The sequence below is a fragment of the Leptopilina heterotoma genome, unplaced genomic scaffold, assembly GCF_015476425.1.
Source record: "Leptopilina heterotoma isolate Lh14 unplaced genomic scaffold, ASM1547642v1 Lhet_141, whole genome shotgun sequence".
Taxonomy (NCBI): domain Eukaryota; kingdom Metazoa; phylum Arthropoda; class Insecta; order Hymenoptera; family Figitidae; genus Leptopilina; species Leptopilina heterotoma.
The window spans coordinates 592,323-611,015 of record NW_025110860.1 but is presented as its reverse complement, the minus strand read 5'-3'; the positions used below and the strand labels follow the sequence as shown (position 1 = coordinate 611,015).

The window sequence follows — 18,693 nt, the reverse complement described above, 5'->3', positions numbered from 1 at the left end:
TACAAAAATGGTAGAAAAATTGTTTTTTTTTATCTTTTATTTAAAAAAAAAATTGTATATTAGAGAAGAGAATCTCTAATATTAGAAAGAGAGCATTTTTTTTTATGTAATACTGTCAAAAAATAGAATTGTAGAATACTAAAGCTTTCGAACAAAATCACTGTTTTGATTCATTTTGATTTTCGTTTGTTTTTTTTCACGGGTAAAATTAGATCACAGATAAGCTTGCCATCCAAAATATAATCGACTTAATAGCGATGGATCTCTTGCCTGTTGGATGAGTCTTTCAATTTGTCCCTCGATACTTGAGGGAACTGCTTCTTCCATTCCTGTTAATTTTTGTTGCACTCGTACCAAAGCCCTTTCGGCAATTTTATTTATCTCCAAATCTAAAATTAGTTAAAATTTATTAATTAATCTAAAATTGTCAATGGAAGTATGTTTCAATTTAAGAATTAAATACTAAATGAATTACTGTTAATTAAATTAGTTTCTGTTAATTAAATTAGTTTCTATTAATTATTTAATAATTTAAGAAAAACAAGCGAAATTTGACAAGTACAATTTCTTTTTTTGAACTAAAACTATTCAGAGATTATTAAAATTAAAGAAAACCTTTTTTGTTAATTTTGAATTAGTTTTCAAACTTTTAATTACCAGTTTCAAGCAATTGGATTGAATTGCTGCTTCGGCACATTGATGATGGTGTTATCGCCCAAGTGAATAGGGGATCGTAAAGAAGAACTTGAAGAAGAGTTACAATAACTTCCTTTTGTTCGCGAAGAACTTTCATTGTTTGCTCGCAGCATCGTCTCATTACGCCCTCGACTCCCGATATTCCCATTGCCACTTCAATATCACGCGTTAATCGAAATGGAATTAATTCCGGTACAGGTAACACTTTTCCTTGCTCAAACGCAATTCCTAGGAAAAAGCAAAAAAAAAAATTTGTTATTTTCTTCAAGAAAGTTAAGTATTTTTTTTTAATATTAAATTATTAATTAACTAGAAGAATTCAATCTTCGTTGGAACTTGGAAGAATTCAATTAATTTTATAAATAATAAAAATCTTTATTGGAATTCAAATATTTTCAAAATAATTTTAATAAAATTTCATGAAAGGATTGAATAAGATTTTAAAATTTTTCGATAGAATTCAATTATTTTCTAAAATTTTAATAAAATTCTTCTCATGAATTCAATTATTTTTATAAATAATAAAAGACTTCCTAGGAATTCAATTATTTTCAATATTTCAATACAATTTTAATAAAATACAATAATTACAAGTTTTTAATTACCATTATTAACAGACACAATTCTCTTAACATATTTGAAAAATTCTTTGTTCAGTTTAAAAAGAAATTCTTCTAAAGAATTTAATTATTTAATTTAAATTCTTAGCAAAAATTTAATTATTTTGAAAAAATGTAATTAAATTCTTTATGAGAATTGGAATAAATTTTCAATACAATTTTAATTAAATTCTACGAAAAATTCAATTAATTCTAAAATTTTAATAAAATTCAGAACAAAATTTTAATTATTATCATAATTTATAAAATTTTTCGCAGGAATTTAATTAGTTTAAAGAATTTTGATAAAATTATTTACAAGAATTCAATTTTTTTCATAAATTACAAAACTTTTATCAGGTATTCAATTATTTTCAAAAAATTTTATAACATTCTTGGCAAGAATTTAATTATCTTCATAAATAATAAAATTTAACCAAAAAATTAAATTATTTTCAACAATTATTATAAAATTCTTGCAAAAATTCAATTATTTACATAAATAACAAAATTCTTTGCAGGAATTTAAGTATTTTAACAATTTAAACAAAATTGTTGTCAAGAAAATTCAATTACTTTCATAAATAGCAAAATTCTTCGCTGGAATTGAATTATTTTAATATTAATTTAAATAAAATTCTTAGCAAAGATTTTATTATTTTAAAGAATTTTAATCAAATTCCTTGTAAAAAAAAGAATTTAATTAAATACTTCGAAAATATTTAATTTTTTTCCCTAAGTAGTAAAATTTATTGCAGAAATTAAATTATTTTCGAAAATTTATAATATAATTCTTTGCAAAAATTAAATTATTTTCACATAATTAACAACATTTTTTGCAGTAAAAGTTGACTTATTTTTAAAATAATTAAATTTTTGGCAAGAAATTTAATTATTTTGGAAAATTTGGATGTATTTCTTAATAAGAATTCAATTATTTCAGAAGCAAAATTATAAAAGAAATATTTTTAATTGAAAACAATTTAGTTCATATTTAATTTTTATTATTTTTTAATCTTTAAAGCATTTAATGAGAATTTGATTGATTTTAATATTCAAAAAAGAAAAAAGAAAAATTACCTGTAAAAAAATTAGGTAAAAAAAAGCAAACAAAAACAACTAAATTCAAATTGCGAACAGATTACCGGAATACAACGATTATTAATATAGAAAGAATAGCTATACTATTAATTTAAATTGAAAGGAAAATTACCGAAATCAATGTGAATAACTTCCGCTGTTATTTTATCGAGAAGAATATTACATAAATGTCGATCACCAATGCCAAGGATGTAGCCAACGATAGAAGTGACGGCAACACTGAAATTAATTTTTTTAATTCAATTATTTAAATTAATTAAAATTATCTGTTTAAAAAAAGAAGAAATATTTTACCTTCGCGTATAAGCGAGTCGTCTCTCGAACCAAGTCTCGGGTGACAAATAAGTTTCTATGAAAAAATGATGGAAAGCAGGCGTCATGTTTTTACAGCAATTCATATACGCCTGTAGTCTAAAATCATTCGATCGCTTCAATGATCCCTTCAAAAAAAAAAAATAATCATCAATTTATTCACAAAAAAAAAATTCTGTCAAAAAACAACAAAATACTTTAAAAACTCTAATTTTATTATATTTTATACTTTTTAATGATAAAGTACTTTTTTTTAAGACTCACTTCCATTATTGCTCGACATTTTGCCACAGAATAATCGTTCGGATAATATTTTTTGTGAATTCCAATGCTTTTATTCGTACCGATCAGAATTTCTTGAATTGGCTTAGTATTTTCGCACCATTCTAAAATGCCCGATCTTTGAGTTAACGGAACCACCTACAAAATGATAAATTATCAATTTTTTAATTTAAAAAATTTTTCTTTGTTGTCTTAAAAAAAGAGGCAAACAATTAAAAAATTGTACCAAAAAATATTTAGTTACTGTTTTGCAATTTTTTAATAATTTTGTATTTCTTATTACAAAAAAATTGATAAATTTTGAAAAGAATGAATTAAGATAAATAAATAAATAAGAAATTAGAAATATAACAAATTATTTTACATAAATAATAAAATATTTAAATAGAAAATAAAAATATTGAAACCTTGTAAGTTCTGACAACTAATTTTCGTTGTTTCGTTTCCTTTCTCGCTTTTAGCAATAAATTCATGACGGAAAATACTTGTTGCATAACGGCATCCTGTCTAAGATCATCTTTACCCTGCGAAAAAATAGAGGAACAAAATATTTTAAACAAAAATTTGATTAAGGAAGAAAAAACTCGCATATTCAATAATTAAAAAAATATTCCTACTTTCACTAATTGTATCCTTTCGATTCCGTCAGTTCCAACGCAAATTATTTTCTTCGGTGCATTTATTCCTCCGACGTATTCAAAGGTATTTAAATATTTACTAACACCAATTACGTCCTCGTAATTTTTATTCGGCCTCACATCCATTGTGATGGTGGGTACAATTGCATTTTCAAAATTTTTCACTTTTAAAATATCTTGATTTCGAGGAATATTGCATTTTTCTGTGAAAATTGTCAAAAAATTTTTTTTATTAAAAATTTCTGCTGTTTTCGTTCATTTCTTCCTGCTCAAATTAGAAATTAAATTAAACTATATTCAAAAATATGTAATGAAATTCTTTGCAAGAATTCATTTATTTTCACTAGTAACAAAATTCTTTCGAAGAAATTCAATTATGTATTTTTAAAAATTTTGATAAAATTCTTACTTGAAATAATTGTAAAATTGTTGAAAGATTATTTATTTCTCGCTTTAAGAAGAAAAAAAAATACTCACGAGTTGCGCGGGGAGTTTCGACATAAGCCAATTGAACCAAAGCGAGTGCCAATTGTTCCATTTCGCGGACAATTCCACTAATTTTATTCGATTTCGAAAGTTTTTGAATTAATTTCATTGCGCCAACAACTCTCGCCTCAATTTTATTGTGCTTTGTACCATTGGACGTGAATTTTGTATCCTCATATAAATGTTTCAATGCCAATAGAACTGGCAACGAATGAAATGGATGATCGAGAGCGCATCTTTCCAAAATATTATTTATTTTCATTGAAAATTCATCATCCTCATCACTCATGTGTGCAGCCAATTGCGGTAGCATTTGAATGAATTTATAACTCGCAATTGTCGGTAAATATTCGTCTAAAATTTCATTTACTTTCGTTAGAGCAATATTGTCAAGCCACAATGAAACAACACGGAAAATAATGAAATTATGCTCCTCGCTTTGACGTAAAGTTTTCACGTAAAATCTGCGTAAAAAGAAAGTGTATTAATAAAAATTCTACAGAGTTGTGACAAAAATTGAATTTTGTTTTTCCCTGATTTGCAGATAAAATTTTGACTTTTTCCCTGACTCTGAATAATATTCTGATTCACTCCAAAAATTATTAGATACTCATAAAAAATTTCTATTACATTTATTTACAAATTTCTTCAAAAGTCAAATTATTCAAAAACATCAATAACTTCTTTTTTAAATAAATATTTAATCATTATTATTTTTTCATACGAATTAAAATTCTTCAAAAGAGTCAAATTCAAACCTTTTTGAAATTCAACAACCAATAAGAATATTATTATAAAAATAACCCAGTGATAAAATTATTATTTTATATAAAAATATTGTTACAATTTTACGAAATTTCGATTATTCGGAAATTCTTCATAATTAAATAGATATTAAAAAATAAAAACTTGAAATAATTTTTAAAAAATTCCATAAAACTTTTTCAAAAATATTAATTCTACACAATTGTTAGTTAAAAGTACAAAAAATTCAGATTTTCAAAAATTTTAATTTAAAACCTTCTCAAAATTCAATTATTTTCAAAAATTCACGCTATAATGCTCTTAATATTCAATTATATCTCAAATTTCAATCGAAATTCATTTTGAAATAAATTTTTATTAGAAAATTCTACGAAAATTCAATTATTTAAATACAAAAATAAATAATTTATTAAATAATTGAATACATCTTAAAATTGAATTTTTATCAAGAATTTTATAAAAAATTTTAAAAATAATTGAATTCTTTCGGAGAATTTTAAAAGAAATTTCAAGAATAAATGCAATTTTCTATCATTTTATTTAAAAATGTATGAAAAATAATTGAAATTCTGCGATAAAAGTTTTGTTATTTATGAAAATAATTGAATTTTTGCAACGAATTTTATTTAAAATTTTTTAAATAATTGAATTTCTCAGAATTATTTAAAACTTTTTAAAAATAATTCAAATTCCATCGAGAAAATTCATTAAAGAATTGAAAATAATTGAAATCTGACGAAAAATTTTATTAAATTTTTTTTAAAATAATTGAATTCTAGAGAAAAATTTTATTATTTATGAAAATAATTGATTACTTGCGAAGCATTTTATTCAAATTGTTTTAAATAATTGAATTCCCATAAAAAAATGTATTATTTGTGAAAATAATTGAATTCTTATAGGAATTAATAAATAATTCTTATTGAATTGTATAGGAAAATTTTATTAAAATTGCAATTTTATTACCTAAATCTTGTAAATAATTTTGTCAAAATTTTATAAAATAATAGAATTTCTAAAAGAATTTTATTTAAATTTTTCGAAATAATTGAATTTCTCAGAACTATTTTTTTCAATTCTCTGAATATATTTGAATTCTTTCAAGAAACTTCATTAAAAAATTAAAAATAATTGAATTGGTGCGAAGAAATTTAAAAAAAAATGATAAGTAATTGAATTCGTGTGAAATTTTTATTAAAATGTTGTTTAAATATTTGAATTCTTTTGGAAAATTTTATTAAAATAGATATTAAAAATAATTGAAATGAGGAAAAATATTTAAAAACAATTGAAATTTTGCCAGGAATTTTATTATAATTTTTTTAAATAATTGAATTCCCATAAAAAAATGTATTATCTGTGAAAATAATTGAATTCTTACGAAGAATTGTTTTAAAAATAATTGAATTGTATAGAAAAATTTTATTAAAATTGCAATTTAAAATTGCAATTTTATTAACTCAATCTTGTAAAAAGTTTTCTCAAAATTTTTTAAATAATACAATTTTTAAAAGAATTTTTTTTCAATTTTTCGAAATAATTGAATTTTTCAGAACTATTTTTTTCAATTCTCTAAATATATTAGAATTTTTTCGAGAAACTTCATCAAAAAATTAAAAATAATTGAATTGGTTCCATGAAATTTATAAAAAATTGGTAAGTAATTGAATTCCTGTGAAATTTTTATTAAAATTTTGTTTAAATAATTGAATTCATTTGGAAAATTTTTTTAAAATAGTAGATATATAAAAAATCATTGAATTGAGGAAAGTTTTGAAAAATAATTGAATTTAGGAAAAGAATTTTATTATTTATAATCAAAATTTAAATTTTGACGAGAAGTTTTTTTTAATTTTTGAACATAATTGAATTTATGCGAAGAAGTTTATCACTTTTGAAAATAATTGAATTTCTGTAATCAGTTGTTCTTAAAATTTCTATTTAAATTTATTAAAAATATTGAAATTTTCTAAAATTTCAAATTGAAATTTTTGAAGTTTATCTATTTATATGAAGATTGTAAAAGCAACTCTTTTGAAATCCAATTAATTTTGAATTTTTAAGTAAAATTATTATTCATTAAATAATTTCTAAGTAATAATTGTAAAAACTTAATTTTTTCCAGTACTTTTAATAAAAATCCCTGACTTTTCCCTGAATTCCCTGACCTGTGGCAACCATATTCTATATAAACAGATCAATAGAAAATGAATCGATAGAAAAAAAAGATACTCACTGCAATGCCATGGTGAGATAATAATTTTTCTCCTTCTCCGTCTCCTCGAGTGATAATGCGTCAATTACGGTTTGTCGTTTATTTTTTGCGAATGCAATTCTCACATCGCGATCCTGATAAGCCAATTCGTTTCTATGCGAATCTAAGGACATTTCGGCCATTTTTCTCATACTATCAAAATCACTGGACTGCATGTAATCCTTTAATTGTCGATAATGAACGTCAGCGAAACGTGCCAATGCCGCTTGTGTTTTATTCAAATTCCTCAAGTCTTGCGATGATGGTTCATCAATTTTCATAAATATCTTTATTGCCTCTAAATATTTCTTTAAAATTGTTTGCCGATTACCGGATTGCGTCTCTGCCATCCAATTTCCATAAACACGCAACGATTCCGCGTGAAGACGATAATTATTTTTCGTCTGATTTAGTAAATTTCTCAATAGCGAACGCGCCAATCCTTCGTCCTTATTCATCCAAGCCAGCAATGATTCCTGATAGTGTAATTGATCACGAATTTCACACGAGAGTCCTTCTTCTTTCGCCAAAGTGCCTGAAAAATTTGTCTTTTGTTTTTAATTTGCATTTTTTTTCTACCTAAATTATTCATATTATTTTTGTTTTGTATTTTAATTTCTTACCCAATGAACGTGCGGCTTCCTTCAGAAATCCCTGTTTCGATGCAATTTCAGCAATTTCCAAATAAAATTCAATGAGAGATTCCTTTAGAATGGGAATTGTTTTAAAGTTGTCTTGTATTTTACACAAGACACTTCGTTGCCAGAGTAGTGGTTCAATATATTGAAATTCACTTTGTCGAATATAATCCTGTGATTTCCAGTCGGAAATTATTAACTCGTAATTTTGCGATTCGACTGAACTTAGATCCTCAATTTCCTGGAGCATTCGCAATTTTGTTAAACTCGGATAAACGGCTTTACAACTTTCTGAAAAAAAGAAAAAATAAATCAATAAAATAACAAATTATTAGAATTCAAATATTATTGGTTATTAGAGAATAATAATAATACCTAGACATAAAAAAATATTTCTTAAAATAAAATGTTAGCTTTCTTATTTACCAGAACTGATGTTTCGTAGATCTTTAATAATAATTGATCGTGCAGATTCGAGTGATGATTTTAATACGAGAAAATCGTCTTCGTGAAATGATTTCAAACACTTGTAGTGATGAAAGGAAAAATTTTCCCTATCGACATTAAAGTCGCTGGAATTTTCTGAATTTTCGCAATTTTTTTTCAATGTCACACAATTCCAGTTGGCGAGTCGCCAAGCGCATTCGTAATGAAAATCATCAATTTCAGACGATTCTTCACCTTTATTCGTAGTTTTTATAAATTGTCCCAAAAGATATTGACAACCGGAATTTTCCAAGGCGCTCATCATTCCTGAAAATTATTTTAATTATTAGATTATTTTTATTTATTGATTATTAATTTTATTAATAATTTATTTATTATTAATTTACTTTCATTTTTATTAGAATTTCTAGAATTAATCTTCGGTTTTTAAATATATTTTTTTGATAATTTTTCTGTTTAATATTTTATAATATTGAAATTTTAATTTAATGCTTTGAAGATTAAAAAAAAAATTAAATAAACCAAACTGTTTTGAAATAAAAAAGCTTCTTTTACATAAATTCTTATTAATTTCTTTTATAATTTTGAATAAAAAATAATTGAAATTTTGTAAAGAAATTTATCAAAATGAAAATAATTCAATTTCCTGCGAAAAAAAAATCAAATTTGTGGCAAGAATTTAATTTTTTTTCGGAAATAATAAAATTTAGAGAAATTTAATTATTTTGAATACAATTTCAATAAAATTTATTGGATGAAATTGAGTTATTTTTTAAAAATTTTTAATTCCTGCTAATAATTTAATTATTTTCAAAAATAAAATCTCTTGAAAGAATTTAATTATTTTCAATAATTTTAATCAAACTTATGGGAACAATTCAATTATTTGCGAAAATTTTAATCAAAATTCGTCGCCTTGATTTGTATTATTTTCATAAGTTACGAAAGTCTTTTGAAAAATTCAATTACTTTCGAAAATTTCATTAAAATTTGCAAAATTAAATTATGCTTTCAACTGTAAAATAAAGTTTAATTAATTTTTGTCTCACCACTAAGTGAATCATAGCCATTCGTTAATTTTGAATCCTGTAGAACTACCATTTGATCCCATTGTTGAAGATCAGCGAAATATTGCAATCTTGCCTCACGATCTTTAAGATGATAAGTTCCACAACCAAAAACAGCGTCTGGATCACCAATTTTTAAACTCGCATCACGAATAATATCCTTGACAATTTTCCCCTGAATTGGATCTTGATGATAAATTCTATCAATTAACAGTGAACTTTCAATTTCACGTTTACCATTTAAAAAATTCTCACACCACAATTCAACGTACATTATTGATGTGAAATACGCCGAACATAATTGTGCCGCCTTAGCAATTGGTAAATAATCAAATTTCAATGCAATCACATCATCGTCTTGTATTCTCAAAAAATTCACCAAATTCAACATATATCTTATTGAATCGTGATTACGAAATTTCTCCATTTTTGAATTAGAGCGAAAAAATTGATTGATACAATTACAAAAATCATAGGCTAACGTTGCATCGTCACGTATTATAATATTAACGACACGATACAATATTTCCTCGCAAAATTGTAAATTAACACGAAATATTGGTATTAAATTTTCCAAATAAAAATTCGTGAATATCTCCGCAATTGAACAGGTTAATTCAGAAATCCAGTCGAAATAGGAAATATTCACTTGATCATTCCACAGATGATTGTCCAAATTTGTTAATCTACGAAATTTTCCTCTCTCAATTGCAAGACGATTTTTCGATTTATTGACGATAATAAACGGTTGGATTCGTTCAACGCAAAGTCGTATTTCTTTTTGGTGTAAATTATTCTCGAAAGTCGCTCGATATTTCCCGTTCATTAATTTTGTCCCCCATGGTGAATTCACTACCGAATAAAGTGCAGTTGTGGAAGATTTTCTCAATTCAATATTCTCGTCGATTATGTGATTCGAGAGGAATATTAATATCTTGTAAGTTAGAGTTTCAAATCGATCGTTCGATTCACGAATTTCCATTTTCTCTTGATGGAGAATCATTGTCGTTAAATCGCCTGGACCCAATATTCCGAGGCATTTGACAGCTTCCTGGGAGACATTTAAATCTGAAGATTCGGTCAATTTCACTAGACGATAAATTAACTGATGTAAAATACTCGAATCGGAATCTTCGGCGAAACGTAAATTCTCCAAACTCTTGTACAATTCGTTCACTTCGGTTTTCTTCTTTTGAATTTTTCCCTTTAGCAATAAAAGACAACTCACGTTACTCGGTAAATTAATTTCCTCCGTGTAGTGCAAAAAATCGTTGATTTCATTCGCAAGGGTGTATTTTGTTTTATAACTCTCGTGAACTTGGCGAATTTCATCAAAGAGGGGATTATTTGGAAAGGAATTCAATTTTTGGATACAATCCGAAAAATTCCCGGTTTGTTCGACGATGAGAAAATTTAGTAAACTTAGGGCAATGGACGTTTTTCGATCGACTAGCGGTGTTAGAGTTCGGACAATAACCGGAAAAAATTCCTTAACACTCTCCGATTTTTCCGGGAGGATTTCTTTGAGAAATCTCTGAAAATACTGACAGGAGAAATCGACGAGCTCCGTTTTCATTAAATGCAGCAACGTGTAAGAAATATCTCGAATTATAAAGTTTTCCATCTGCGAAGAATTTTTCTTTAATTCTTCCAGTAATAGAGAGGAAAAGTAAACATACTGGTGAAATGCTTTCAATTCCCTAGATTCGTAGATATTACAAGTTAGAGTCATTAGTATTTTTTGTAAAAATTCTCCGGCACTTAGTAAATATTTAATTAACCCTCGATCTAGTAGTTCATTTTGTACTAAATTGAAACATGTTTCAATTTCCTTCGATTTCAATCTCATTGGTATTGATTCGGAAAACGTGACACTAACTTGAAAAATAAGTTCGAAATTCTCTTCGTCGTCGAAACCTTGCAGAAGAAACACAATTAGTTGATCGAAAGATTCTTTTCCGATTGTTTCGAAATTCTCTTCAATTCCATACTGATCCATATTCTTCAATTTTTGCAAAAGATCCCCGGCCCATTTTTCCCCTCGGGCGATGTAAAACAAAAGCCATGCGAATATTTTCGGAAATTGTTTCCTATATTCCTGGGAGAAATTTATTTGGTACTTTTCGCAGTATTCTTTTATTTGATCAAAATTCTTGTCCCTTGTGATGAGGAGAATGTGAATTATATCCGGAAATTTGGATTCACACGAAGAGTCGATAATTGACCAGGGAAATGTGTCGAACGTTTTATTTGAACACCATTCGAGAAGGAGAAAATCGTGATTAAATTTGCCGATTTTTAACAACTTTTTAATCATCTCAATCGGGATGTTCTTTAACTTGAGTAAAATTTGAAGAATACGATTTTGAAATTTATTATTGCCGCTGATAATTGCGGCGAATATTGATAGGGATCGGAGTAAATTTTCCTCCGTTTCGTCGATTAGTATTAGCATTAGCTTCTCGTAAAAATATCTCTTCCATGTGAAATCGATTTGTTGAGAGGAGAATATTTTGTAGACACACATCGCCGTTTCTAGACGAACTAAAAAAAAGGGACTCTCCACATAGTTGAGAATAAGTTCAATAACTGAAATATCCTGCGAGAGAGTTTTGAACGTAGCGTCAATTTCGAACATTTTTTTTATTGATTTTAGAAATTCCCAATGAACTTGAGAACCATATAAGTGCTTTTTAATGTTGCGATCGATTTCCAAAAGGATAGATTGAAATTTTTCGGAGAACAAACCGATCTTCGTTACTTGCTTGTAGAAAATTGGGAGAATTTTCAGAACGTAGCGAACAATCTTCGAATTTCGGTAGAATGTCGAGAAGAGAAGTAACAGATATTCGATTAGATATTCAAGAATATCTTCTTCGAGGACCAAATCACGATTTACGACCTCGAGGATAAGTGTCGCGATTTTAATATCGATATTCGTGGACATTTCACTGATATTATTGCCTATTAGACTCCTCATTAATTCCTGTTGTATTTCATTCATTTTCGATCCAATCGTCAGTGAGGCGTAATTTTTTAGCGTTCTAGTAACTTTTAATTTTAAAATCGCTTCCTTTGGCAGTTCCGTCAATGACGATTCAATCGGAAAATCGGCCGCCAAAGTCTCGTTGATATTCGGACAACAAAACATTGAATTCTCGTGAAATGCAAATTGTTCGATAGTCAAAATTTTGTAAATACAACTCAGTGATTCTTGACTGATACTCGAGAGAATTATTTCGCTCACCTTATCGTGATAACTGACTTGAAAAAAAACACTCAAGGCGTTTAGAATCACCTCCAGATCTTTGAGCCGTTGCTTTGTGAAATCGACACTTTCCAAAAAATTAAAAACTCCCTCCAGTGTATCAAAAAGAAGAGCAAGACAATTATTTTCAAAGTTCATTGATTCAAAGGCGGAAATTGTTCGCGCGACTATCGTACACTTGAGTATTTTTTTACCAATTGACGAAATATCCAAATCACCTTCTTGAAGGAAATGGGAAATTTCCCCAATTATAAATTCGAGTTCCTCCTTTTGCCATATTGGTGATTTTGAATCAGTCTTCTTCTCCTTTTCCCTTTTTTCTCCCCTCGAGAATAAATCGTCGGGAAAATTTTGTGACACATGACAATTATTTATATCGTCCAGTGATAATTGTCGAACAGTGTCTAAAAGACACATTTCGTATTGAATCGAAATTGTAAGATCCTCTTTTTCTTCGGAATCTTTACACCATGTTTTCAGGGGAAAACAAGAGAGAATTTCGCCGAGTTCATAAAGAGGAAATTCGGTGAAATTCATCTCCCACGGTATATTTAACAACCATTTGATAATTTGACGTTTTAATGATACAATTTTATTGTCCGTCTGGGTAATTTTCTCTGGCAATGGAACATGACGACAGAGTAGAAATAAAGTACGAACGCTATTCGATGACCATTTCATTGTTCTTGTGACGAATGCACGAAGAAGTGTGTCGTAATTTGTCACATTTCCACCAACTATTAACGATTGTATCAAAATATGTCCGTGTTGATCGTTTTCAATTGAAGGTAAACAACGAAGTAACGAACTCAATATTTCACTTGTGAAATTTTTTAAATCCACAATTTTATCATTTTTGGCAAATTTTTCATGAACTGACAATAAATTTTTTGCTAATTGACATAAACTGTCGAGGGCATATTTGTTTTCGGTTAATTTCGCAAAATTTTGTTTCACTATTCGAAGTAGTTCGATGAATTCATTGAAATCAAATGTATCGGGATATTTCTCGAGAACATTGGCTAAAATTTGTATCATTGGCCATGCGAGTTTTGTCTGCTTTCCATTTATGGTGTGAAGGAGAATTCCAGTATTGATATTTAAGCGACGTTTCTTTGTTGGTTGCGCGTATTCGCCATCGAATTCAGTATTTAAAATTGCTAATTGTTCGTTCGTTGGAAGCTTGCTCATTTGTCGAAAAACTGAAACAAAAAATTATTTTAATTATAAAATAAAATTATAAAAATAAAATTTCAATCTTGGAATAATTTTAGATCAAAAATTACAAAATTAAATTATTAACTATAAGAATTTACTAATTAATTGTAATTATTTAATATTTTCAAAAACTTTAATAAAATTATTAATAAAATTTTTTGGAGGAATTCAATTATTTTAAATAAAATATTATTCAATATTATTATTAATAAAATATTATTTTGAATAAAATAATTCTTTCTCAAAAGAAATCGATTATTTTTAAAAACTTGACAAAAAATTCTTTGCAAAAATTCAATTGTTTAGAAAAATTTTAATTAAATTCTTTATGAGAATTGGAATATTTTCTAAACAATATTAATTAGATTCTTTGGAAAAATTCAATTATTTTTGAAAATTTAAATAAAATTCTTGTCAAGATTTCAATTAATTTCATAATCTATAGAATTTTTTTTGGAGGAATTCAATTATTTTAAAAAATATTTAATAAAATTGTTCTCAACATTTCAAATATTTTCATAAGTCACAAAATTATTTGCAGGAATTCAATTATTTTTAAAAATTTAAATAAAACTCTTGTCAAAAATTCAATTATTTTTGATAAATAACAAAATTCTTCGCTGGATTGTAATTATTTAAAAAAATTTTAATAAAAATCTTCTTTAGAATTCAAGTATCTTCATAAATAACAAAAATTTTTCGAAGAAATTTAATTATGTATTTTAAAGAATTTTTATACAATTCTTAGTACAAATTCAATTATCTTCATGAATAATAAAATTCTTCGCAGGAATTTAATTATTTTGAACAATTTTGAGAAAAATCTTCTAAATTATTCAATAATCTTCATAAATAACAAAATTCTTCGCTAGATTGTAACTATTTTCAAGAATTTTAATAAAATTCTTCTAAAGAATTCAAGTATCTTCATAAATAATAAAATTCTTCGAAGAAATTTAATGATTTTCAAAAATAACAAAAACTCTTCGCTCGAAATTAATTATTATTAAAAATATTTGTTAAAAAATTTCACAAGAATTAAATTATCTTCACAAATAACAAAATTCTTTGCAGAAAATCAATTGTTTTTAAAAATTTTAATAATATTCTTTGCAAAATTCAATTATTTTAATAAAAAACAAAATTCTTCGCTAGATTGTAATTATTGTAAAGAATTTTGACAAAAATCTTCTAAGGAATTCAAATTCAAAAATTCAAATTCAAATTCAAAAATAGCAAAATTTTTAGCAGGAATTTAACTATTTTCTAGAATTATTGTATTGAAATTCTTACCAAGTATTCAAGTATCTTCATAAATAATAATATTCTTCGAAGAAATTTCATTATTTTAACGAATTTTAATAAAATTGTTTGCATAAATTCAATTATCTTCATAAATAATAAAATTCTTCTCAAGAATTGAATTATTTTAATAAGTAATAAAAGTCTACGAAGAAATTTAATTATTTTAAAGAATTTTAACAAAATGCTTCACAGAAATTCAATTACTTTGAAAAATTTATGAGAATTGAATTATTTTCCTAAATAGTAAAATTCTTTGCTGAAATTCAATTCTTTTGAAAAATTTTGTATAATTCTTAATAAGAATTCAATTATTTTTTGTAGAATTTAAAAATATTCTTAACAAGATTTAAATTTTTTTTATAATTAATAACATTTCTCGATGGAATTAAATAATTTATCAAAATTGTAGTAAAATTCAATTATTTAAAAACTGTTATTATTATTAATTTACTATTATTTTAATTAAATTTCTCGTAATAAATAACTTATATTTTAAAATTTTACTTAAACTTACATTTTTTTATAAGAATTCAATTCTTTTAGATTCAAAATTATATAAGAATTATAATTAAAAATGAAATAATAAAAGAAGTATTTTGAATTAAAAACAATTTAAATTAAATAATTTTTTCTATTTTTTAATCTTCAAAGCACGGAATTAGATTTTTATTAATTTAAAAATTTAAAACCTTAAAAAGAAAATTAATTTATTGTGAAAAAAAATATAATTTGCTGTTCATTTTTTTACCTGCCGTGGCAAAATGAATGAAAGGTTGAGACAAAATTTCCGCTCGCGCTTCCTTCATAATCATTGAAAACATATTTTCCAGAATATTTCGCCATTCCTTTGGATTTCGAGCGTAAAAAACCGGATCATTGAAAGTAACACCATTTGGATTGTGCACTTCAATTAAAATAAGAAATAAAACATATTTTTCCTCTCGTCCCTCGAGAAATACAATGTTTGGCAATATTTTTTCGGCAAAATCACACAATTCCTTTCGTTCATCAATTGCAATTAATTGACAAACTTTCGCTGCTAATTGAAATGCAGAATCTGCTAATATTTGATCCGATTTGGCACTCTTGAAAATTTCCTCTAAAAAAAAAAGTTTTCTTGGCAAATTAGAATATAAAAGAAATTTAGAATTGAAAAAAAAATTTATAATTACAAAATACGAAAAGAAGAATAAAAACCAAAAATATAGAAATTTAAAATAGATTAAAAAATAATTTCTTTTTACCTAATACAGGGAGAAATTTTGGTAAAACCAAAGTCAAGTGTGACTCTAAACAACAGTAATTGACGATGGAATAAATTGTCGTTAGTAACAAACTTTTGCCCTGTGATGTTGTTTGATTTGGATAAAGATTCACGCAAACTCGCAATAAATTTTGCCAATTATCCGATGAAAATTTCACTCGACAAGCATAAACGGGAAGAATATACGTTGGCAGTGCTTTTAAATAAATTCGATGACAATAGGCGTATGTTTCTTTCTCCAATATTTCCGCAACAACTGTTGAAAAATCCATTTTTGTCAGCATCATATTTGAATTCTCGAACGTTCTCTGCGCTAAATCGGAAATTTTAATTCTATTCGGACCCGATTTTCCCATGCCCTCCTGAAAAATTTCCAAATTCAATATTAACAGAATGTTAACACATTTCAAATATTTTACGATAAAATAAAAGTTGTAAAATTATTACAATTAAAATAAAAAAATGTTGGTACAATTGATGTTAACAATTAGATGAATATTTCTTAATTTTAAAATAAAACAATTTCTGTTCCCATTTTAATTTTTTTTAAATTATGATTGCCACTTTTTTCATAAAAAAAATTTACGGTCATTTCCCGGTAATAAAGATTAACTCTCAAAATAATTCTCTGAATATATTTGAATTCTTTTGGAAAATTTTATTAAAATAGATATATTAAAAATAATTGAAATGAGGAAAATTTTTGAAAATAATTGAAATTTCACCAGGAATTTTATTAAATTTTGTGAAGATATTTAAATTCCCATAACAAAAATGTATTAGTTGTGAAAATAATTGAATTCTTAAGAAGAATAGGAATATTTTATAAAAATTGAAATTTCATTAACTAAATCTTGTAAAGAATTTTGTCAAAACTTTTTTAAATAATAGAATTTTTAAAAGAATTTTATTTAAATTTTTCGAAATAATAAATTGAACAGTTTTTTAAATAATTTAATTTTATTACAATTTTTTAAAATTATTTGATTCCATCGAGGAATGTTATTAATTATAAAAAAATTTTAATCTTGGTAAGAATTTTATTAAAATTCTACAAAAAATAATTGAATTCTTATTAAGAATTATACAAAGTTTTTCAAAAGAATTGAATTTCTGCGAAGAATTTTACTATTTAGGAAAAGAATTCCATTCTCATAAATTTTTCAAAGTAATTGAATTTCTGTGAAGTATTTTATTAAAATTTTTTTAAATAATTAAATTTCTTCGCAGAATTTTATTACTTATTAAAATAATTCAATTCTCATAAAGAATTTTACTAAAATTCTTTAAAATAATTAAATTCCTGCGAAGAATTTTGTTATTTATGAAGATTATTGAATTCTTTAATAGATTTTTTGTAAAAAGTCTTTAAAATTGTAATTAAATTCTTGCGAAGAATTTTATTATTTATGAAGATAATTTTTATGCATTTTAGAAACTGAATATCTTTCCAGTACTTTTCATAAATAAATAAATAGTTAACATTTTTAACACTTACATCAATTATTATCTGCTGAACTGTACTCATTATTTGATTCCATGTAACATTGTCCGCTATATCTTCCACAGTATTGTAACTAATTTCTTTAATGACATCTGGATTTTCGTAGAAACTTAAAATATTATCGATAGCAAGCTGCAAAATATTTACAAATATTAAATGAAGGAATATTAATATAATTAATATGGTAGAAAATAAATATCGTATAGTAATTGCGCAGAAAAAAAAACCGGTATTTCCACTGACAAGGAACATTAATACAACAAAACGCAAAATGTGTTTAATAATTAAAATAAATACTCTAAATAAAAATAAAACATACCTTTTTGTCTGTGACTTTTTTATATTTTAAATCATATAGAAATGTTGATAATTCTGTTGAGACGGTTGAGATAGACATTTTATTTTGTTGATAAAGTTTCTTTTCATAAACCTAACCTAAAAAAAATTTTACGTCTATAATCACTTTTGACCCTTTTGACGTCAATATATACTTAGAAAATGTACACTCACTAAAAAACACTTCAGAGTTTTATATCCTGGCACATTTTAAAATAATAATAACGATTTAAAAATTGTTTATTTATTATAATAATATTTTTTTTTATTTTCTCTCATTTTAACAGCGGTACAACAATGAGAATATAAACATTTGACAGTTGACACAAAGCAGAAGCACGTGATCATGTGGACAGAATTTATTTCCGGTAATTCAAAAATTCTATTTTCGCGGGAAAATATATGTGTTTTTTATTATTATATTATTACGAGTTCTACTTTTTACAACATAAATACTTGCAAAAAGAACTACTAAATTTTCAAAAAACTACTAAAAAAATATTTTCTCGGTAG

The 18,693-nt window shown here is 25.2% G+C and overlaps 1 protein-coding gene across 1 annotated transcript; it reads right to left on the bottom strand.

Annotated features, from left to right (window-relative positions):
* Positions 1 to 199: 199 nt before the first annotated feature.
* Positions 200 to 18,491, bottom strand: LOC122498048 (serine-protein kinase ATM-like). The gene is made up of 17 exons (XM_043605564.1): positions 18,355 to 18,491; positions 18,164 to 18,279; positions 17,839 to 17,976; positions 16,321 to 16,702; positions 15,825 to 16,175; positions 9,268 to 13,755; positions 8,198 to 8,524; positions 7,757 to 8,062; positions 7,116 to 7,668; positions 4,106 to 4,578; positions 3,608 to 3,831; positions 3,398 to 3,514; positions 2,973 to 3,128; positions 2,691 to 2,836; positions 2,509 to 2,615; positions 658 to 924; positions 200 to 389 (listed from the first exon to the last, which is right to left on the bottom strand). The coding sequence occupies exons 2-17, from the start codon at positions 18,239 to 18,241 to the stop codon at positions 214 to 216; spliced, it is 8,289 nt and encodes a 2,762-aa protein (XP_043461499.1). The 5' UTR covers positions 18,242 to 18,279; positions 18,355 to 18,491; the 3' UTR covers positions 200 to 213.
* Between the last annotated feature and the right edge of the window lie 202 nt (positions 18,492 to 18,693).

Bases quoted from the DNA above. Each gene is read 5' to 3' on its own strand.
- LOC122498048 (XM_043605564.1), bottom strand. From the start codon at position 18,241: ATGTCTATCTCAACCGTCTCAACAGAATTATCAACATTTCTATATGAT. The intron at 3,129-3,397 runs GTTTCAATATTT...ATCATTTTGTAG, and splicing joins TAGTTGTCAGAACTTACAAG to GTGGTTCCGTTAACTCAAAG. The intron at 2,616-2,690 runs GTAAAATATTTC...AATTAATTTCAG, and splicing joins CGACTCGCTTATACGCGAAG to TGTTGCCGTCACTTCTATCG.